Raw genomic sequence first — 23964 nt, forward strand, 5'->3', positions numbered from 1 at the left:
GTTTACATGTGGAAACTTTTACTGTGGCCGTACTCAGAAGTGTGCTGTGATTCCTGCTGTTTCTTACATCGTGATTTTGCACTTAGTGTATCAATGATATGTAAATATGTAACTATAAATGGTGCATCTTAACATGGCTGCTTGGCTACACAATAATTTGAGAAATACACTCGTTCCCTTTCTTACCTACATTTAGATGAGATGATTGGACCCATGTTCATAGAGCCAGGAGACCATTATCTATTAACTATAATATAATGCTAGAAATTAACACGTTATATTACTTGTGCTTGATCCATACTACATACATGAACTTCTGATTACAATTAGGTCTATTTAAATACACTTTTAAACTAAAGTATAGCTTCAGTCGTATGGTGTGATATTTCCATATTAAGTATTTTTTGTTTATTAAATGTGTTCATCGATGATATCAGTTGATATAATTCAAGTATCCATACAAAGATAAAGTATTATGTATACTAAGTTGTACTACTCACATGTCATTAATATGTAAAGCAGAAGAGCTTGCAACCTGCAGCTAATGAAAGATGCTGCTGAGTTTTGTAATAAGAAAAGTAGGCGTTTCTGGGGTTTGAATCACGCTCGAGACTCTCAGTCAGGATATATTTTCCTCTGCTGTTTCCATTCTGAACATTCATTTAAAATCTGTCTCCTTATGACTCATGGGAGCACAATCAGTCTGCTTGTGACCCTTTCAAGTTCGGTGAATTCCTATATATTTCACGTTTCAGAAAATCCAATATTTTCTTGTAAATTCGAGGAAAAACTGATTTCACACAGCAGCTCCTGCTTCCATCAACATCTGTTTCCTGCAGGCAAAGGTCGAGGAGTTCAGTCAGACATCAAGTTTGTTAAACTGTAAGTTTGTCATGCATGCAGTCCTGGGTTTTGTGTACCGGTAAGGGCCTGTTTACTTGTTTCTAACTGTCAGATAAGCAAGTTACAGCTGCACCGAGTAACTGAAAGAGATGCAACTAAAGTTTAAAAACACCAAACGCATCATCCATAAATTTATCAGAAAAGTCAAAGATGAGATGGTAGAAGGAAACTGCTCTTCTGTTATCAAGTCAAAGTAGCAGTGACAGAAACACGAAGGCCATCTGGTGCACGCCAACGAGCGGCACGTTTACTACTGCTGCTGCTTCATCCTCATCTGCTTGCAAAGACGACTCATTCGAGTCCTTGGCCACGTCGGACACGCTTGGGGAACCAAATAACAGAGGCGTTGCAATAATTAGACGAGGCATGATGTGATCGTGACCTTTATTTTTTGTGCCAAACATTTACGGAGAAACAACACATTTTCAAAATGAACTGCACACACTATGAGGAATCAACCTAGGCCTGATCAGCAGCAACAGAACTGTTTTGGCTCTTGACAAATTAACTTAATAGAAAACCACAGAACTGGTTATGACTTGGTCTTTACCGGGTGCCATTTTTGTAGCCGACTCTCGTCCACATTAAACGTAATCACAGCAGTCCCATTAACTTTGGTGCAAGGCGTGACCTGAGAGTCGAGGTTGTAGGTCCCCTGCTTTCAGTACTTAATGTGCTCTCTAATTAGCAATTACATTTTAGATAATGGTATATAAACTGTTGCATGCCTGTAATTGGTCATGTGAATTTTAATGGATACTAGGCAAATCAAATGGGACTATGTTGTTATTGGTAATTGTAAAGTGAGAAATTATTCCATTATTGCTTACTTGCAAAGCTTTCTGATGAATGTAAAAAAAAAAGACCTTACAGAAAATAAATGTTACCTCTTCACACACAAACTACTAATAGAATAATCACCCCCATTTTCAAACAAAATATTTTTCATTACACCAGAACAAAATGAAGACCTCTATAGCACTAATATATCTTATCTATTTAACAGACAGCAGTGGAGTTTTGATCTACAGAGTTCCCAGTGTCAAGATACAGTACAGCAAGAGGGCGCTACAACAAACCAAATGCAAATTAAACTGTATGCAGAATCATATGATAACAGTACACATATATCACTTTAATATTCAATAGAATTAATATCAACAACATTCAACTCAGCTTTTGGAATACTAAATTATGCATTCAAAGTAAGATGAAGGAAATTTCCAAGTCTGTGACAGTAAAAGCGTGGAGAAAAAAAAGTGTGACATCTATCCGTGATGTGCTGCTTCCTTTTTTTCACTGTGGAATGTTTTTGTAGAAATATACCATTTGTCTGGGTCAATTTACTGTGCCAGCAAACTCACAGAAGTCCTAATGTGATGGGATACGTTGGCACTTGAAAGCCATCACTATCAGGGAGGTTCTGCAAGCAAATTGTACTTTGATTAAACAGGATTTTATGTTACAAGAAGTCCAGTCCACAATACAAATTAGGCCAAAAATTGGCACCTTTTTTTTTTCTTCACTTGAGGACTGTAGAATAAGGTGCTTTGCTGGACACTTCGGCAGTCCAGGATACAAAAGGCTTCAAAATCCTCAGCGATTCTGATTTGCATTGTCTTCGATAAAAAAGCGCAGTACTATTCAGAATTTGTGATTTGTCTCAAGGCCATCTAATTGATTTCTTTTTTTTTCTTATGTCAAAACATTTCCAAACATGATCACCTGGGACATCACCTCCAGTGACCGATCAGGAGATGTGAAGCAACGTCAGGAACACCCAACACATATACAGTATATTCATGCATGTACTCATTAAATGACTAAAATCTCCCCTTTACCAGTTCCCTCTTAAAAACAGCTGGAAATGTGAATCGGTGAACACCCGTCATCAGCTTTATCATTATTTCTGATATGATTAATTTATCTAATATACTGTTTGCATCAAGAAGAGAAAGAAAAGCATGGAGGGGAGAGGGCCTACAGCACCTTGTCATACCGAGCAGGATGTCAGCTACTCATATGCAAAGTGAGAAAACACAAGTATGAAAGCACCCTGTAGAAAAAGTTACATTAAAAGGTGCCCTGTAGAAAAAATTCTGAACCAATCTAGTCTCTCAATGATCTCTTGCAATAGGAAGGTACAAAACACGTTGACCCAAAATGAAATATCAAGAAGAGTAATGACACAAGAGTTCCATTCATGATAATGCAAGATTTTGCGTCTCACTCTCGAACTCAAACCGGGAGGACGTGGCCTCATTTGCCTTTATGCGTTTTTTGCTCCTTTCAGCATCACCAAATCACCCGACACTGATAGTAAGTTAAAGCTTCTGAAAAAGCTGCAATAAAAGTCTTCATCTTAGCATGATCATATTTTAACAAATATAGTAAGAACTTTGATTTTTATACAATTTTTAATCTGCACACTTCTGCAGAAATCCTGACATTGTGATAAAATCTGAATCTGAAAACGGGTTGCTGAAACTACGTCCGTTTAGTTTTCTTTTTACATGGTTCTTTTTTTTTTGATATACAAATCAAAAGAAAATGTCAACAAAAACTAACAACTCATGACAATCATAACATTATTATCCAATATTATCATTGACGTCTCTTTCTGTTACAGTTTTGCCATCAAGATTTAATGGAAATAATGCTACATTTGTACTGAAAAGGGTGAAGAAAAGCATTTCAGCAGGCGCTGCACCAGTTACGAGTGGATATCAGTCATTTCTCTCTGTAATACAGCAAATATGCTTTCAGTGACTCAGGCAGCGGCAAAGCCATTATTTGGTCTCTCAACACGTTCACTTGCTTGAGGATTTCAATGTCGCCAATGTCTCTTTCCTCCTCCTCCTCCACTTCCTTGTGTTCTTCCTCGGGGTGCTCCTCCTCCTCGCTCTCCACCATTTGAGGGATCAGCTGGTTGCCTACAAAAACATAGGTGTTGATGCGACGCCGCCGGCAGCGCCTGCGTTTGCGCTTCTGGGGAACTCTTTGCACCATCCCCTTCCCCTGACTGTCCTCGTTGGCCAGGTTTCTGAGGGTGCGGCGTATGTAGATCCGAGACAGATCCTGAAGGCTGCGGACAGTCACCGGGGCTGAGGACAAAGAGAGACGACACAGTGCTTCAGGGCGATGCGCCACGAAAATAAGAATAATCCATATAACTGCACCGGGCCTTCAACTAGGTCAGCATAAACAAGTGAGGCTGTCAAAGAAAAAAAAAGTCTCAGTATATCAAGGAAAGAATTGGCTCTTTGGAGCAGCTGCAAGGCTGAGCTTCATATGTCAAAGCAAATACTGCTGGAGGAAACGTCTCATCACATCACTTTGTATGCACTGCCTGACTTTAAAATATCGCCCTTCTTTACACATCAAGACCAGTTAGGCATAATAACGCAGAGACTCTGAGGGTTTCTTTGTTTTGTTTTGTTGGGAGCAGCGGCTGCAGAACTTACGCAGCTGGACAGTGTCGGGCTTCTCTCCATCAGCTCTGCTCTGCTGGACCAAGGGGGCAAAGGACACCGCCAAGATGTTTTTGCTCTCCCATGAGCACTGGCCAGTCCTGGTTATCTGGGTCAGCTGCATATGGAGAGACAAAACCTGAACTCAACACTTGAACACTTTCGAAATATGAAACACTGTGCATTATTAGGGAGCAAGGATTGAGGGCTTAAACCTCAGTATCTTCAAACTGTATTTATTTTTTTAGTTGGCGATCTTACATCTTGGTTCTGTGTCTTTTTGTTTTTTAAACACCTGTCATTGCTTATTGTGTGTTTTTGTTAATTTACCACCTTTTCTACAGATACCAGCAATACACTGTTGCAATTATTTGTGAATACATGCAAAGTCTTTGCTTATTAAGTAACACGCACAAATCTAATGATGTTCTCCAAATTCCAGGTGTTCATTATGGTTGGCAGATGTGCAGACACTATGTACACAGAGAATATATAAACCATGCCCCTGGAGAAGAAGTAGGCCCTCCTGAATATTTGCATGTATGCCGCAATGTCAAATAGGTTCATGAAACATTAACTCCATTTCCACACTTGATTTTTATATGAACAGATTACTGCCAGTGGGTTTAAAGAGCCATCTGACAGCATCAAGACAGTGAAGACAATTGTGTCAAAGCTGAACAAATGAATGGACAAGACACTAGGGATGGGCAATAAATCTTTATCATATTACATGTAAGTTTATATTGCAATATGGATATATTTTGTCTTTAATCCCTGGAAATCAGTTCAGACATTCTTACTAGATTAAACAGAAATGTCTGTTTTCGACTAATCCAGCAAATTTAAAGGCCTGCCAATCAAAATACTTTATCACACTGAAGCACAAATCATACAAAATAATAATAATTGGAATCTTAATTCAATCTGAGCGTCTCACTGAGATCAAGATCGCTTTAACAAGAGAGAGAGTTCAGTAGAAGCAATAAGAACCAAGATAAGACAATAAAACACAGCCAGTCAGCCACAAGCACATACAGACATCATCATCATCATCATCATCATCAGAAACAACGATAGGCATCTCCTACAAAGGCCCAAAATTAGAAGTTTAAATTCATCCAATCACATGAGACTTTTGGTTCCCTGCAAACTTCTTACACTGCCATCAATCAGTTCTGCTAATGATTTAGTAAAACTGCCCATGATGTCCTCATGCTACCAGATATATTAAAGGAATAGCTATCATATTATAAACAGTATAGACAATCTCTGACTGAAGAACAACTGCTGCAACTAATGATTATTTTCATTAAAACAAACATGAAAAAAAACAGTGAAAACGCCCTTCAGAGGCATTGAAGGTGACAAATCAAAGGTATTGTTTTGTCAGGCAAAGAAAAGGAAAGGCAGCAAAGTTGGAGCCCTTATATGTCCTCGAACATTTTTGTTTGAAAAATGCCTTAAACGATGATTCAATTATCAAAAGAGAAGCCAATTAATTCTGTCGACGAATCGTGGCATTTAAAGTGTGCAGTACATCGTCCTATGGCTCGGCCCTTCCAGACATCTCATCAAAGTGTCTGCTGGTGTGAGAAGTTAGCCTTCAGCTGATGACAGATATCTGGTGGCTCAGGCCATAACAAGTAATTACCAGTCCACAGTATGACAGTTATCAAAACACAATTAAAGAGGCTGTGGGCTCATCATGCGTGGTGATAAAGTGAGTGGATATCTTGGTAGGGGGAGGCGTAATGGCTCGGGGTGCATTCGAGTGGCGCACAACAGGTCCATTAATATGAGCCGATACTGTGGACGCCTTGAAGCAAGATGAAAGTTCATCCATTCATAGCCATCTTTAATGTACTTCATTCAACACGATAATACTTACTGTCAATGCAAGGTCTCTATGTGATTACTTATTTTTTTCTTCCAACATGTCCACAGTACAAGTAAATGTTTACATTTTTCTGTTCATATTGGGCATGTTTAAAAGAGTGTTTTGATTGAGGCTCGTAAATGCTACACGATCAAGGCTAAGACTAATTCCTGAGCAGATCCTTTATGATTCATGTTTTTAAGGGGGGCTACCAGCATAGAGTATGTCATGATGATCTATATCTAGGAATATATTAGCATACAGAAGATGGATAGAGTTACTACATTACTACCCTGCCACATCTTTGAAGATAATCATGCAGTTTGTCAGCATTTCCAAAAAGCTCTGCCCCCCCCCATCTTACAAAGATCTCTGATCAAAACTATGTTTAATTATTTTCTCCACCATGATTCATAAGCGTGTAGGCTGCTTTCCTTCTTACTAATGCCTTCTGTGTTCCTTACAGACACAGCAGAACATCTGATTGGTTAAAGTATATCTTACACTGAACTCCCTTCAGAGTACACTCAGGCCTTGGATAAACAACAGACAAACAAAAGACTTCCAAATCTTTGGTTTAATGTCAGTCAAACTTTGCTTCACTTCAGCTCCATTTTCTCTTTAAATTGGCCAAAATTCTTCACTGTGAATCTGTCAAGCTTTCCTCCTTCCTGGAGAAGGTACCTGCCAACCATTTCCTCCACCAACTTCCCAAAATATTCTTAATGCCCTCTTACATGCCCCACGGTCTGTTCACACTCACACATCCGCCATTTCAAATAAAACATTTATTTATACAGGCCAGTCTGTGCTCCTTGCACGGCTGCTCTAATCCAGGGGCAGTTGTGGCTCAATAATGCATGTGAAAGTTGCATAACCAGCCTTGTAGGTCAAAAGCTATTTCACCTTGTTTGCCCTCATGTGTTAGCATTTTGAATAGCCATCATGATTTGTTCATTCTGCATCATTCTGACTTACCTGATCCTCTATGGGCATCACCAGAATGCCTCCAACTTTGAGCAGCACTTTCATGTAGTTTTCATGGTCCTTCTGCACTCCTGCGCCGCAATAAATGCGATCGTACTGGTGACTGTCTGTCGAGATTTCGAGGCAATTCCCCACCTCAAAGACGGGTTCACAGAACTCAAACCTGGGGAGAAATAATAGCAGGTATAGTGGAAAACATACATCAAACAGGCTCATCATCGCATGTGTGAGCTGTGACAGAATTATGCAAATTAGATGAGCAGAATTAGAGAGATTTAAATGTATTTAATTTGCAAAACAAAGCCCTGAGGTCCGCAAGAGAAAAACTGGCAGGTAAAACTAGTGTATGCGGTTTGAATACATCAAGGTTTTGCTAAAGGAACAGTTTGACATTTTTCTTTCTGAGAATTCAATGAGAAAATCTGTCTGCTAAGGCAGCAGCCAGCAGCTGGTTATCGTAGCTTAGCAGGAAGACAGGAAATAGGGGGAAACAGGCAGCCTGGCTCTGTGCAAAGGTAACAAAATAACAATACTTAGCTAACATTAACTAGCTTTAGGCTTTGTTACCTTCAGACCAAAACCAGGCTAGCTTCTTCCCCTTGTTTCCAGCCTTTATGCTAAGCTAACAGCTGCTGGCTGTATCCATATTATCTAACAGACAGATTTAAGAGTGGTGCCGATCCTCTCATCTAGCTCTTGGCAAGAAAACGTGTCAGCACATTTGCCAAAATGAAACATTCCTTTCAAGCATTACTTACTTATCAAAGCTGTCGCTATTCTTTATGAAATCATCCAGTTTCTCTCTGGCGTATTCAACCACGTCCTTATGGAGCTCAACTCCATGGTTCACACCAAAGGGCCCTTTGAAAAAAAAACAAACAGGAACAATATTTAGCATTACCTACTACCTATCATAGAATCTCGTAGAGCTGAAACAATTAAAGCTTTTATCAAATGACCCCCAAAAAATAATCTGCACCTATTTTGATAATCAAATAATCATTTTAGTCCTTCTCACAAAATGACAAGTTTGAGGATTTGCTGGTTGTGTTTGTTTTATGTGACATATTCTTTGGTTTTGAGTTGTTCCCCAGAATCCAGGAAACTGTGATGGCCATCTTTCACAATCTCTTTGACATTTTATAGGCAACTAAACAAACCTGGAAAATCGTCAAATCAATCGAAGATCTAAATAATCATTGCAGTCCTGTTGTGGTTGATGCTGATTTGTAGGCACACACTGTACTTTCATAGTAAACTGAGCACCTCCCACACATGAAGCAACGGCGCTGTGAGGAGACGGGTACACTACGCTCACCTATGATGAGGCCAACCATTGTGCTCAGGTAGCCGGTCCCACTGCCCAGATTGAGGAAAGAAAGTCCTGGCTGTAGTTTGAGGGCCTCCATCACCTCCGAGTATATACACGGAGCGGACAGGTGTATGTTGCCGTGCTTCCACGCCAAGTCTTTGTAGGCACTGTCCCGGTAGCCGTCCAGATAGTAGTCCCCACGGTCTATGGCCCGAAAAGCCTGTTCAACTTTTTCTGTGCGAATATACTGGGCCTCCTTCAGATTATCAATGAGGTCGTCATTGTCCTCCCCGGCGCTCACGGCTCCCCCCATGGTGAAAAGAGAAGAGAGACACAGGGGCCGAACTTGTGCTCAGGATGAGTGATTCCTCCTCAGAGTGGCATGGGGATGAACAGCGGACTGAAGGATGCTGCCGCTGTGACTCCTCAGACGTCAGCTCAGACAACGCTCATGTCCAGGCAGGAAGTGACCTGACAGAAATAACAAAGGCGTTACGGCAACATGCCTGCGAGGGGCGTTCGGCTACAGCTACACGTTTGGCGCAGATTTAAGACGCCGGCAAAGGTAAAGATCTAACATTCTCACACCACTGGGCTTGTCTTTTGATGCTAAATTAACAGCTGTGAGAGAAACAGACTGAAGAATGAATCAAAGTATTAAGCTATAGCAGTGATTTTCTAAATGACTTTCCTTCAGGATAAAAACATCAACAATTTATGTCTTGCAATGCTTTTGTAAAACACTTAATGAAATATGAATGAATATTTATTGCAAACAATAAATTCACCAAAATGTCATGTTTGAAAACAATCCAATAACACAACATTACGGCTTTTTAATTTGATAACATAATTTATGGCCTCATTCAGGCAGCCACAAGATTACTATTTTGCATGTCACATTACCCCCACTGCACAGAGATTAACCCCAAAACACACACACATACACACACACCCTTACAAGTTGTTGTTTACACTTATTCAATGTACACAGGCCCTTTTCACAACAAATATTCTGACACGTCGCAGCAGGACGAGCGCAGGTGTAATTAATAACCTCCATTCCATTTAGGTTCAAGGGCCCTGGTATAATACACGTGGGCTCACGAGCATGGCTTACTGGGACGCTTAATGGAAAAGAGCCATCATGAACGTCATTTGTCACACCTGTGATTTTCCTGCAGCACGTTACAAAATATCTGTTGTGAAAACGCTCTATTTGTCACGTTAAAGAGGTCGTACAAAATGAAGTATGAACTATTTTCATCGTGCGTTGATATAATGCATCACACAGACAAATGTCCTGTAACGTGCCATATATGGAACGTTATTAGAGCTGAAACGATTAGTTTAATTGATCAAAGGTCAAAGCAACGGAAAAGCATTCTCCTGACGGATGGAAAAATGGCAAGAATTCACTCAGATGTGAACATTTGTTGGTTTTCTCAGACGTCTGGTGCAGCAAATTGAATATCTTTATGTTTTAGACTGTTGGGGGACAAAACGAGCAATCTGAAGATATCAACCTGCCGCCTGAGCCTGTTATGTCCAGAGGGAGGTGTTATGGGTGGGTGGAAGGGTGGACAATATGGACAAAACTGTTTATCATGGCACATTACTTTATACTACAAAATCAATATTGATCATCATATTTATTGTTTCTGGAAAATATACCAAAAAAAACTGTTGATGGACAAATAATCAGCAATAAACAGCCAAGAATGTTTACTGGCTAACACTGAAAAAAGGCACATTATAAGACTGATGCAAACATCATAAAAACTCAATATCACCATAAATTAATCCTGCGCATGAACATTATCCACAACACAGCAGCCAAACACATCCAATGAAACTGAAGATGATGGTATCGCAAAATCCCTGAGGGGGAAAATGTCATCTCATGGTTACATATCATCATTTCACCCAACGTTAGCTAACAGGCACCTCTTGTTGCCGTTGGCCTCAGATAACATATAACAGAGAAACCCTGTAGGTCAGTGGTTCCTGACCCCTAAAGGGTCTCAAGACAAATCTGAGAGGTCACAGTAAGAAAAATATTTCTGGTGTGCAACATTGTTGATCTTTTTCTGACTTTTATCCATCTTTTCTTCTTACAAAGTGTTTTGATACTTTTTACCAGTGAGGCTGCAACGAATGATTCTTCTTGATTAATGCTTGGTCTATAAAAGACCAGTGAAAACAGTGATGTCCATCGGTTTCCTGGAGCACAAGCTAATGTCTGCAAAAATCTGGTTTTGTCTGACAATCTATCAAAAATAATCTATATACTAGATCAAGAAGCAAGACAAGCAGCAAATTCTCACATTTCAGAAACAGGAAAACTCGGATCAGACTTCTGAGTTGTCTTTTTGTAGTTGTGAACTGGATTGGAAGTGAACTGCGCTGGGATTTTGGCCCTTTGGTGTACCTTGGCCACAAAAAGTTTGAGAACTACTGGACAAAGTGGACAGCTCAAATTCTAGAGTGAAACAGTCCGACAGCATATAAAAATCACTCTTTTGTTAAACTGCTCACACCTCATGTCCACAGTAAAGCCCCAATCTGTCATGTGGGGTCACAAGCACACCTTTCCCTTTCATTTTAAGGGTACACAAGGCAAAAAACGCAACCAATGGGTCAATTAAAACACACTCTGACCTCTGGCGATATCAAAGTCACTCATATTGTAAGTACTAAGCTACTGGCTGTAACACTGAGCTCTTTAGCACCACATCGCAGTGATAAAGAGGAAATTCCGAACACATGGTGGTCTTTAAACGTTTTATCGATGCTTTGATAGCTAAAACACCCCACACTGGCACAGAGTGAATGGTTATAGCTGGAGACGGAGCCAAGGGAGACAAGTCTTGAATTCCCTCTATGCCTCCTCAGCATCTCTACATCTGACTCAGCTAATACAGATTAAATTCAGAGGTGACTTTGTAGTGGGAGGCCTGGTAAGCTAATTTTCCACTGGCTCTTTCTCACAGGCAAAAAAAAAAAATCATTGATTCGCTTACCATCACTGATTGTACAGCAGTGTATTTTTTATCCTAGTTTTTTTCCTACCCTCTCTGTGATACATAGTCCTGTGAGTTGCACGCAGTTGAAAACAATCTAGGAAAATGGGTCAGGCGGTATTCTACAAGCAAATGGCTTTTGGTTTTGCTGTACACTCAGACCAATGATGAGTCTTGAAACAGGGGTCATTAGTCACCCACTCCTTAAAGATAAATCAAAAAGGACCAGCTAGGTAATAACATTTGTTGTAAAAGTGAAGCTATTCCTGTACAGAAAACAAAATGTCTCTGAGTAGATGGGAATAAATGGGTAAAACACACACACACACACACACACACACACACACACACACACACACACACACACACACACACACACACACACACACACACACACACACACACACACAGAGCGTCCTGGGTTGACCCCCAGTGTGTTTGATAAATGCATCAACACCGTCTCAGGTCATAACTGGCTGCCATGACCCGGTTAGGGACAACTCACTGAACCATGCGGGATGACGACATGTAACAGATCCTCTGGCAACACAAGATCAAGTCTAGTGCTGTAACTAAATACCAAAGACCTGTGCAGGCAGCACACTGAGATGTACACAGCAGTGTATACAGGCAGTGTGAGGGAAACTGATAATCCTCATGGTTACCAGCACTCTCAGTGTAAATCCAGACTTTTATCAGCTAGTTTGCAGCTCTCTCAGCAAGGAGAAGGATACCTGTGACAAAGAATTTGGATTAAGTCGAAAAAAATCATGTGTATCAACAAATCTCAAAATAGATCTACTACAACACATCTATCAAGACTACGCAAAATTAATTTGTGATGTTGAAAAGACAGATTACAGCATTTTTAATTTGTAATGACTTGTGTTTCAAAGCTACAATAGCCATAAAAAATACATTTCTGATTAATACTCTCCATATCCTTTCACAGCAGCCCGTGAATATGCACACCCTGCCTGTGAATTTACATTTCCTGAGGCTGGTGTGTGAATGTTTGCTCCCGTATTCACTGCAGCAAGAAATGTGAGCATGGTAGGTTCACATTCAAGGATAAGATGGCAGATAAAAGGCTGGAGAATGTGTAATTAATGAGATCTAGGTGTGCGGGAAATTAATTCAGCAACAATTTACATGTTTGCAAATATGTTCAACCAATGCTAGATTAATAGAGGAGCTTGTGGGTTTTGCTGCAATGGTACCAGAAAAGGAATATATTATTGAAGTCACATTCAAAATAGAGTATTCCTTTGTGAAAAGATGCCAGTAAAAGGAAGTGTACTGTGTACTGCGTGAGTGACATGAAAAACAGGAAACACCTGTACCTTGTATTCAGGGTTTAAAGTGAGGAAAATGAGCCTGAAATGTGTTCAGGGCATCAATGCGCCCATGGCAGTTATGTCCGCAGGCAAAATCTGCATTGTAAAATCATAAAACTTAACATTCTGATTGTGGGTGGGTGAAATTTGTTCATCATGAATGAGGAAAATATCAATTACCTGCAGCGATCCCATCGCAGCAGAAACGATAAGTGTGTCTCCCCCTTGAGAGAGACACTGTGCACATTCACGCACAAAGTACAGCATCAGGAATTCATAGATTAGGCTAGGTGGACACCATTGGTTTTTAGATTGGTTCTCTTTAAACCACACTTTCACTATTTCTCTTTGTCTGCCATCGGGTACGATCCCCCAGGAACATAGAGGCTGTCTGACTACGCAGTCCGACTGCACCGTTTCTATCTGCTCTCATGTCTCCCTTATAGATTAAATGAATGAATAAACTCTCACTTTTCCTCCCAATGTTTTCTTCTGCTCCCTTACTTTTAATGTCCCGATACCTCTCACCAAATACCTGAGGGAGTTTTACATACTTACCGGCATATTCAGATGTCATAGCGGTCTTGTTCTACTTGCAGAGCAGGAAAATGCACAGTCATAGCTTTTTCCTCTATGAATTATTCCAGCCAAACTGACAGTTTGGAATAACTTTACTTTGTCCAGTGCTAGCAGCTCCGCAGTAACAAGGCACTCCTTCACAAATTCTTCTTCTGAATGAGGTTTCAGCTCCTTAGCTATTGGCTGCCTAACACTGTCTCTATCAGAATGTGGTCTTGTGGTAATTGCTTGTTGGGCACCCAAACTCTGAGGAGCGTTAACTTCATCCAAGTGCATCTGTCCTTGCAGCTCATCCAGTTTAGCATGTTTGTAACTGTAATGACAGCTGAAATTAGCCTTTTTCATCACTGTGACCATGTCCCCACAAACTAACTTAGAAACACTGGCATGCCTTTTATTTGAACAAGACAACATAAAATAATTGCTTACTCATTTCTCTTGGAATGCCCAACACTCCATATCTACTTTTGTTTTGTTGACAGTCGCCATGATGCAACCGCAACGTGTGTTGCGTTCAGGAACCACTCTGCAACATGTGCTCGTCTACTTTTTAGGTTATTTTCTTTATCACTGAAAAAAAGTTTTGCTTTTTAGTATTTCTGAACTGCCTACCTGGCTGGATCAAATGGACTTGTGGTATATGGTTCAGAGTTTTTGTTGAGTTTTTACTGATAAAGTAGATCAACTAAGAATAAAACTATAGTAAGAATATTTTCCATAGACATACATGTCTACATATGTGTCAGGATATCGACACAGTGATGGATAACTTTAAGCCATGTGTACTGAAATTCAATATAAAATTCCTGTTAATAGATATTACCTTTGTGCTAACAGAATATCTCCAGGGATAGCATTGTTGGCTGGTCAGTCAGTTAGTCCAAATGAATTTGATGACCTACTGACCCCTCCTCTAGTGTCCAGCTCCAGGGTAAACCTTTACACTTAGTCTCTTATTCCATATTCATAACACAAAGGGCAGTCACTGTAACAAGTTCACAGAAGAAGGCAAAACCTCTGAACGTTTTCATGCTCAGCACTGGATAAAACCTTTCGATTTAGGTAACACCATGGCTTTTCCTCCGACTCCATCCCCAGGCTAGTGTTAGAGATCTTATGGTGCTTTCAGACTGAATGAAAAGTGTATTTGCATCACTTCTTACTTCTGCAAGTTTGTCCACTGAACTGTGTTAATTAGTCACAAACAGCCAAGGGAAGTGACAGCCGAGGCTAACAACAAGAACCGACTCCATGCAAGTGTGTGTTTGTGTGGAAAACGTCAGCTTTTCAGAATTTACCAGGACTCCAGTTGTTTCTTTTACTCTCCTCTGGACCCTCTCCCTTTTGCTCCTGTTGTCTCTGCATATTCATGAAAGGAGCTCATACAGTTTTGGGATAAGCAGGACTTGTTTTGGCTTAAAATAAAACATTTTCAACTCAAGCAGCTGTGTCTCTCCCCTGTTCTGTGGGACCAAGATGAACCTGCAACCATTTGCACTTTGCCATTAACACTATATGCAATCACAAAGCCTCTAAAGTTCACTTCATTTTCAGTCTGAACATCTTTAAGATGGCAAAGATTTTATCCATCTAGTAGCACATCATCTTTCTGACGTAGGAATGTGGAATGAGAATGATAGCATCACAGGGCTGCCAGCAACCGTACACTTCAAGTGTTGTTAATTGCAGTCAGTTTGTCACAGACATGTGCATTCAGCCAGAGCTGAAGTCTTTTTAAAGCTGAAATTCACTGGTTCCAGCTTCTGGGATGTGAGTATTTGCTACTTTTCTTTGTCATATGTGATACTAATTGGGTTTTGGAATGACGGAAGAACAAAATAAGACATCTGAAGATGCCACTTTGGGCCCTGGGGAACTGTAATGGGTTTGGTTTTTTTTTACTATTTTCTGACATTTTATAGACAAAATTATTACTCGAGAAAATGTCCAGTAGATTATTTGGTAATTGTTAGTTGCAGCCCTAGTCATTAGGATCTGCCATCATGTAGATGGTTCAGAAAATATGATTTTAGCTTTTCAGTTGTGAGGATCTGTGACACTTAGCTGAATATCTTTTTTTTAACTGCTGATAGGACAAAACAAGTAATGTGATGACATTTCCTTTGGATTAAGGAAATTGATTGATGATGATTTTTACTTTTTTTTTATACATAATGTAATCTGCAGATAAAGCAGTACTGACACTAATCATTAGCTGCACCCCTAGTCTTTTTAACTGTTTTTGCAGCTGTTTCCTGGAAGTCTTTATTCAAGTCTATGGCAGTTTGTCCATTATTTTCTAAGGTGTCTCGTTTAGAAACAACGAACTAGACGTGGAAAGTAGTTCAGTACATTTTCTCAAGTACTGTACTTAAGTATCATATTTCCATTTTCTGCTAATATATACACTTCTGTTCTACTACAATTCAGAGGGAGACATTGTGCTTTTACTCCACCACATTATTTAATATTTTTAGTTCTGAGTTACTTTGCATAATCAGATTAATAACACAAATTATAATTGATAAATGAATTACACTGTATAATTATAGGTTAAGATAAGACTTCATTGACCCTGGGAGGAAATTTACAAGCTACAACGCAGTATATTAAGCAATTTCAACAAGCTCCACCGTAACCAGCTGCGAAATTAAAGTGATGTACACATTAATGTATCAATAATTATAATCCATTAATATAATATATATGATTCTGAAATGGACCATTCTGCAAAATGAGTATTTTTGCTTTTGGTACTTTAAGTATATTTTATATGTATATTTATATATATTTTTCAAATACTTGCACTTGCACTCACTAGTTTAAGGACTGTTTCTATACTGTGGTATTGCTACCTTTACTTAAGTAAAAGTTCTGAGTACTACTTCCAACACTGCAACTAACATAAAATAAGGTTGTACTTATACAGCAGGGTGTTTTTTATTTTTCTGGTCACTCGTACATGCAGTGATGTTCACAGATGTTCTTAAATCCCCACAACTGACACCTGATGAGGCCAATCAGCGCGCTACCCGGTCACGTGCTGCAGTTGCCACACAGACGGCAGCCTGTCAGCCAATCAGCTGCCTGAACACTTTCATCGCACTGCGCGTGTGACGATGGAGCAAAACAACAACAGCGTTTTCATGAAACGTTGTCGACCGTTAATAATAACGTCTGTTTCTTAATCCTGCCCGTCCACACCTGTGAGAAATACATGGCGAATCAAGCATCCATTACACAAGCTGACAAACACGAACAGAGACTGTGTGTGTGTTTGTGTGCATTCACCCAGCTTTTGTTCTTCCTCGGCGACCAAAACGCAGTTGCTGGCCAGTTCTCTGCAGTGCGATTAACCTCAATCTTTAGCAGCGACTGGCTCGACCGGTTTGTTAAGGAGAAGGTGAAGTAACAGCCCAGAAGCCCAGTGGGTTTTAGTGACAGCTGCGGGGAAAAACACCACCAAAAAACAGCAACATAACATTGACATGTCGGAGGCTCTTCCGCCTGATGGTGCAAACGTTTGTGGCAGGAAAGTCTCCTGAAACCCGCATGTACACAAATCGCAAAAATGTGCGAATTAAGCAAACGTTGGGCACGCTGACAAGTCAAACGAATGGGTTTTAAAATAGAGTTGATTGCATAAGTTAGCCTGTTAGCCAGTGAACCTAGCTAACGTTAGCTTTTGTGGGCCTGAGTGCGCCATCAACAAAACAGAGACAAAGCAGGTTAGGTAAGCTCGCCTCTTTATCCTTCCGTTACTCGGCTAGCAAACACACAACACAGCTAGCCTAGCGTGTCACATTTAATAACGCTAACAAAACTGTCGCACGGGCATGTCGCCAGCCGCACAAACTGGATAACTCACCGACAAAAAGGTAGTTAGCGTACAAGAAACTAAAAATACTCACAATGCCGTGTCGCATTAACTCACTCCTTGGGACTGGATGTGCAATGCGACGGTCAGTGACAGTGACTTTCAGACGTTAACAGCCCCCTTCCAAGGCTAACTACAGGCTAGTTAACGGAGCTAACTAGCTAGTTGCGTGAAAAGGTAAAGTAGTGACGGCGAGCCGTTGTGTCGAAGTGGAAGAAGAAAGAAACAGCTGAGAAGAGGATGTAAACACAGGTCACGTGGTTTAAAAAATTTGTCGACAGAGGGAAGCACTGTTGCTCACATCTATCTATCTATCTATCTATCTATCTATCTATCTATCTATCTATCTATCTGTCTGTCTGTCTGTAGTGTTTTGTGTTCATGCACTTTTTGAAGTATGTGTACTGCCTACTTATGTATATACTCTTGCTTGTTTCAGTCAATCAATCCATAAAGTCACTAGGTATTTATTATTTCTATAATGACGGCTAATATCTAGGCTTTTACAATATCAAAGGCTCTTTTACATGTGTACTTATCCTGTGCTTTTATATGTGTGTTTTAGAGTCAGGTGTAGTCAATTATATTATTAAGCAGTGTAATTCACCACAGGGAAACTTACATCCATTACAGAGGCCAAATGTTGTTGTTGTTGTTGTTGTTAGACAATAAGATATTTAATCTGGCTTTACTTTGTCCGGTTTTTGTAATTTTCCACTTGAAACAATCTCATTTGACTCCTTTGAAGTTAAAAGACCACACCTTACTGTCTGCAGGTAAAGGGTGACTCAAAACACACAGAGCAAGAAATAGTTCAGGAACAACACGGCCGGCCCGCTGTGACAAGCCTGCTCATTACCATTTCCTTTAACAAGAGCGCACAAAATTGGAAAGATCGTGGAAAAGCTTCACCCACCTTGTAACCTCACACAGTTCCCTAGAGGAAGGGCCTAAATTTAGCCCGCAGCTGGTTTTTGGCCTGTTCTGGAAGTGTGGGAATGGATGATCACCAGGTTTAATAAGGAAGCAGCCCTGGTCAGCACACGAGCACAGGTCTGGGCTGAGGTTTCAGAGGCCTCGATTCAGCCTGTTGGTGGAGGGTCTGGAATGCGAGACGTGTAAGAAAACTTTCAATCCGAAGCAGCTTTTATCCTGTTTTCGGTGTCTTTGCTCGGGCTGTGGAGGTGTTTTTGAGAAGCAGTTGAATGCTGCTGAATATCTGCTGGACTTTTCTGCATTCATAGCAAGGGTATAGTGGTATTTCTGGCATTCTGGTTGATTAGATGCTAAAGTGGCTGGTAGAGTAGGACAGCTTGACAAATCCATCTGCATTCATGGTGCTAATGCTTGATTTCACTTTGATTTATCATAAATGTTTTCATGGCGAATTTCGCGGCCACTTTTTGCAGTGTGAGCCGTTGCCGTCCTCCAAGGTGAAGTGTTTGTTTACTTCCTCAGTCGATGGTTTCATTGCATAACAGCGGCGTATTCAGCCCTACTTACACAACCACAGAATACACCAGGTTTCAGATTGTTTAACGTGGGTCGAGTTGTTAGTAATTTAATGCTGCACCGTCTCACCAGGGATCATTAGTCTTGTCATGCATGCACAACAGGCCTGACTAATGAACACCACTCCAAGTATGTCCTGTTTTTAGCGTCAGAATTATTGTGTGATACATGAAGCCAGAGCTGCAACCAGGATTTTAGAAATACTGAGGTCAGTAGTCTCACCCTGGCAAGAAAAGCTTTACTAACCACAAAAAAAGACAATAAAACATCTGATTTTGAGAATTATTTTCATATTATATTCATGTGCCTTTTCTGCACTACCAGGAACACAATGCTACTAAGCCCTTTTAGTTAGTTTTAATTATTAAATCTAACTTTAAGTATCTCAGAATACTCAAAATATAAAGATAGTGTCTCTGTAGATTCCCAGTAAGCTTAGAAAACATATCATATGTACATTAACTTGTCTAAGCTCTTCCTCAGGTCATTAGAGTCCTGCATGAGGACATGACCTCAGAGTCCTCAGCAGCAGCTAACACCTAAAATATTTAGAGTATTACTTTAAAAAACTGCACTAATGCATCACAAAAATCAGGATCCTGGATTTGTCCGCGCTTGCTTTCTCCATCGAGCTGAATATTTTGCTGCCGGTTGTATTAATAGATAACTGTAAACACACAGTGTTTACTACAGCGGGGTTAGGTGAGGTCACACCCCAGGAGTGTGTGTGTGGCTGTCAAACTACTTTACGTATCTGCACCCCACCAACCGGCACTCTCACAGTCTGCTAACAGCTTATACATTACAGGAAGCCGGGATGCCGTGCAGCGTGACTGAAATGACGGCTGCGGTAGCGCTGAGCCAGAAGCTTCACCTTCTGAATGCTGTGTTGTTGCTTTGGCGTGTTATCTGGGTAATACGTGGCCTTTGTTTCAGCCTCACCTTGCATATACCCGTACTCTTTTATTTCTCACCAGAATGAAGGTCAATGAACATATCAAAGATACAGAGATTTGAATATTTTTTGGCATTTTTATCGTGTAACTTTCGACATTATCATAACAGCGTTCCTGCGGATGATAAACAGGATTAAGAAGTTTATATAAAAGGCTGCTTCTGTCTGACTGCTGATTCATTAGAACATTTCTTTGAGGGAAAAAAAAGTCTTTTTTCTTCCCACAGCTGTGAAACTTTTGAATGATGTGGTACTTTGCTGATACATGGGTTGTGTTTGATAACTTGTAAGTATTGTGTGTTTTTATGATATTGATTTTTTAAAGTTTCACTTTATTTCCATTGACACTTCCTTTGGTCCTGTTTTCGGGTGTACCAAACTGGGTCAGCTTTTTATTGATTTATTGATTTAGTGCCTAAGCACATACCTGAGCTAACCCATACCCGCTTTAAATTTGTGCCCAGTCTGACTGGGGATTAATAAAGTTATCTGAATCAGAAATTGAACAATTAGTCGATTAATCAATGAATCAATTCACATAATTTTTTATCAGCAACTACTGTGATAATTGACTGAGTGTTTACGTTATTTGTAAAGTTAAAGTGAGCCAACATTAGGTCTGAATTATGAGGATTTGCTGCCTGTGTTTGTCTTATGTGACAGTAAACTAAATATTTTTAGACTTTGGACCGCTGGTCAGACAAAACAATCAACGGGAAGACAAAGGCTTTAGGAAACTGTGATCTACATACCTCACCATTCTGACATTTTATAAACCAAACAATTAATCAGTGAATTCAGAAAACAACTGACAGATTAATTGATAATAATCCTTAGTTGCTGTAAACTCACGATGGGATGACATGTAGCAAAGGTCCACATCTGAACTCGAACCTGGGACACTGAAAGTACATGATCAGCACCTTACACCTCAAGGTCACCACTACACCCCCTTATTTTGATATCTAACCCCAACAGCTGCTGGTGTGCATCCTCAACCATTAGTGCAGCATCTTGACTCCAGTAGACCACTCCCTGATACTCTACATGTAATACCTGGAAATGACCACAAGGTGGTGCTAATGGCAAAGGAACCTTGATACATGCTACTTCTGGGGTGACTGGGTTTATTTTTGACTGGCTGGAGCTTTGAGACACCACACAACCATTTGAAAAGTTTATTTCTACCATACACAAACTGTACAACACAGCGCATATCTGTTTATTATGAAATAGTAAAAGTAATAGGAAGTTTCAATTTACAAACTACTTCAACTGAAAAAAAGCATTACATTTTAATGTAAAAGAAAAGAAAATACAATACAATTTCATATCATACTAATATCGTTCCACAAAAAAGCATTTCACAATACAAAACATCAAATACTAACAGGGAAAAAAATAAATATTATTCACAAAACTTCCTGAGCAAACAATGTGTGGTATAGGAATTAAATATAAGAAATTATAAATAAAGGATTGTTAGGTTTAAAGAATGCGATTCAAATTTTGAAAAGATTAAGATCCTTTAAAACATATTGAGTATTTGGATAAAATAGGGTCTCATTTTTCCTTAATTTGGCTCTTTTGCTGTTCCGTTTTTTTTTTGTTTCTTTGAAATGTCCAAGGCTACATGTCTTTGACTTCTTTTTGCAGAAAAGAAAAATGTATTGCTCAAATGAATTACTGTCATTTTTCTCTTTTGATTGGCTTCATGTAAAATTGAGACATGTATAGTACGTTGATGCAACTACAGTCTCCCATTTCCCTCTTTGTGTTGAAGTCAAGGGCAGTGTGGTGAACTAAATATACAAAATCATTAAAAATGCAAAAGTGCAATTGATGCAAACAAACAACTGATTAGCCAACAACTATCATTTGTCTATGTTTTCTTTTCTTTTTTTTGCTTTTTCTTTTTTTTCGTATTTAATGATTGAAACTGAAATATGAGTTGTGGTGGTAGTCAGCTCGGTTTTGAAATAGCTACTATTCAAATCTGCCCCAAGCGTTACAAGAATATTCAAACTGTAAGACTGGTTGAAATGTTAAGGCTTGTAAGCAGTTTAAGATAAAACAGGAGCAGATGTTGTTGCTGTTTTTTTTGTGTAATTCACTCCTTCCTTTTTTCACCTCTCCATGCTAGCAAAAGTTAAAATAAACACCAGACTTTTCAATCTCAGTCGTGATATTTCAAAACCTGACTCTGAGATTACAGCTACTGAGACAACGGTATTTAAACAGTCATCAGGAACGTTTCCTCCTATGAAAATAATTGTACTGTATAATAAATTAGACACCATCCACATAATACTGTCCTACCACAAAACATAGTACTCGTATATTTTTATGGATTCATATACATTTAGGCACATACTATATGCACACTCCAAAGTGTGTGCACAGAAGGCAGTTTAATATCTATATTTTAAAAAAAGACATCTTGACAAAGTGGAGTTTTGATTTTTGTTGCACTCTTCTTGTGGCACGCGATGCAAAGCAGAATCTGACATTCAGTTCACCGAATGATGTTGCATTTTTGCTCAGTTGTCACTTCCTGGTTGCATTCAGCTGTTATTGGTTAAGAAGAAAAAAGGTACAGTACAGTTGCATTGCATTTTTTTTTTTTTTTTTTTTTTGATCTCAGTGTTCACTTTGTCTTACCATACATTCAGTTTCCAATAAACGAAGCAAAAGCAATGCTTAAAAATCTTGATGCTTAGTCGTTTTGGTAGGTTTTTACTTTGAAGGGAGATCCAACTTATGGTCTAATAATAATATACGTTTTTCAACACTAGATGGCGAAAGTATGCCATGAAATTGGAATGTGCTTCTATGTAATTTACAATGTGCAGAAAGTCAAACTGATTTCTCAAATATTAAGCATTTACAATTCTAGAAATAAATAAAAATCAAGGAAATAAATACACTGATGAACAAATATAATAATAAATAGCGATAATATAAGAATGACATGAACACATACAGATTAAAATCAAGCAAACCATACAAAATAATTAAGTGCAAGAGGGGTAAAAATCTCACCAGGATAAACATATCAAGTGAATGCAGAAACAGTAAAAGCATTACAAATCTGGCTGGTAATTTTCTCAGTGCAGTGTATTTACCGGGAAATGCCAAACACATTTCCAAAAGCCTTGTCTTATACATGCAGCCAAGCCAGCACTCTTCAGTAAAATAGAGCTATCTAGCGCCATTATCCCAAGTCAAAGAAACCTCTTGGTAGCTCTACAGCTTAAACATGGATGCCCTTAATAGCCTGTTTGATATTATCCAAGAGGGCCTTGCACTCTGGAGAGTATTCATGCTCCGAGTTGTTGTACATATCAGTTAATGTGTTCACATAGGCTTCAAAATTATGCTCACTGATGGGTCCCTGCAACAAAAACATGTATGACTATTAGTGAAAACAGCACAGCAGAAATGACACCAGAATTTATAGAGAATGAGATTTCTTCCAGGACAGGTTAGATATAATGAGTTGTAGTGGAGTCTGTGTTCAAGGCTTACTGTACCATTTGAGGCAGCTGAATGTCTGTTAGACTGTTAATGAGAGCTTGGCTAAGGCGAGCGAGCTCCTTCAGAAGGCTGTCGTTGTGCTGTTCGATCATCTTGTTCTCCTCTTCAATTGTCTTCAGGTTACATTCCATTGACGATATCTGCTTTCGGGTACCAAAAGAAAAAAACTCGTCAAATTGAGCGAGCACGAGATCTCAAAGCTCTGTCCTTGAAATGAGCTCGTCAGAGTGGATATTTACCTGGGTTTGAAGTTGCATCATATCTGCTTCTATTTTCATGTTGGATTCATTCAGTTCCTTAATTTCGTGATCCAGATGTTGAATATCTTCTTTGTTTTCAACACCTGAGTCGAAGCGTATCATCTTAATTTATCACGTTCAAACTGAAAATATCGATATTTTCTGTGCCAAGAAACACGAAATGCGAAACATTTCCATACCACACAGCACGTCAGAGTAGCTTACCACTGCTGGCTTTCAGTTTGATAGTCATCTCTTCTTCTGAGTGCTTTTTCTTGATACTCTGTGCGTTCAGTGGGCAACCCGACAAGCTAGTTCAGCAGGTCATAAATGGCAATTTTTGGGAGGGAGAAT

The 23964-nt window shown here is 39.5% G+C and overlaps 2 protein-coding genes across 3 annotated transcripts in view; both read right to left on the reverse strand.

The window, feature by feature from the left end:
* Positions 1 to 1270: 1270 nt before the first annotated feature.
* On the reverse strand, positions 1271 to 17595 carry pcmtd1 (protein-L-isoaspartate (D-aspartate) O-methyltransferase domain containing 1). 2 transcript variants are annotated; one of them, XM_041948694.1, is made up of 7 exons: positions 17402 to 17595; positions 16782 to 16934; positions 8558 to 9022; positions 7998 to 8100; positions 7231 to 7402; positions 4368 to 4491; positions 1271 to 4007 (listed from the first exon to the last, which is right to left on the reverse strand). In XM_041948694.1, the coding sequence occupies exons 3-7, from the start codon at positions 8862 to 8864 to the stop codon at positions 3634 to 3636; spliced, it is 1080 nt and encodes a 359-aa protein (XP_041804628.1). In that variant the 5' UTR covers positions 8865 to 9022; positions 16782 to 16934; positions 17402 to 17595; the 3' UTR covers positions 1271 to 3633. The 2 variants fall into 2 exon arrangements, with proteins under 2 accessions (XP_041804628.1, XP_041804629.1); XM_041948695.1 differs by lacking the exon at positions 16782 to 16934.
* Positions 17596 to 23087: 5492 nt separating this feature from the next.
* The window catches only part of st18 (ST18 C2H2C-type zinc finger transcription factor), a 38737-nt gene continuing 37860 nt past the window's right edge, over positions 23088 to 23964 (reverse strand). The window contains exons 20-23 of the mRNA XM_041949245.1: positions 23836 to 23921; positions 23611 to 23714; positions 23368 to 23514; positions 23088 to 23228 (exon numbers count right to left, since the gene is read on the reverse strand). Coding sequence (XP_041805179.1) covers positions 23088 to 23228; positions 23368 to 23514; positions 23611 to 23714; positions 23836 to 23921 — 478 coding nt within the window. The remainder of the gene's footprint in view (positions 23229 to 23367; positions 23515 to 23610; positions 23715 to 23835; positions 23922 to 23964) is intronic.

Source organism: Chelmon rostratus, chromosome 12, assembly GCF_017976325.1.
Source record: "Chelmon rostratus isolate fCheRos1 chromosome 12, fCheRos1.pri, whole genome shotgun sequence".
NCBI lineage: Eukaryota > Metazoa > Chordata > Actinopteri > Chaetodontiformes > Chaetodontidae > Chelmon > Chelmon rostratus.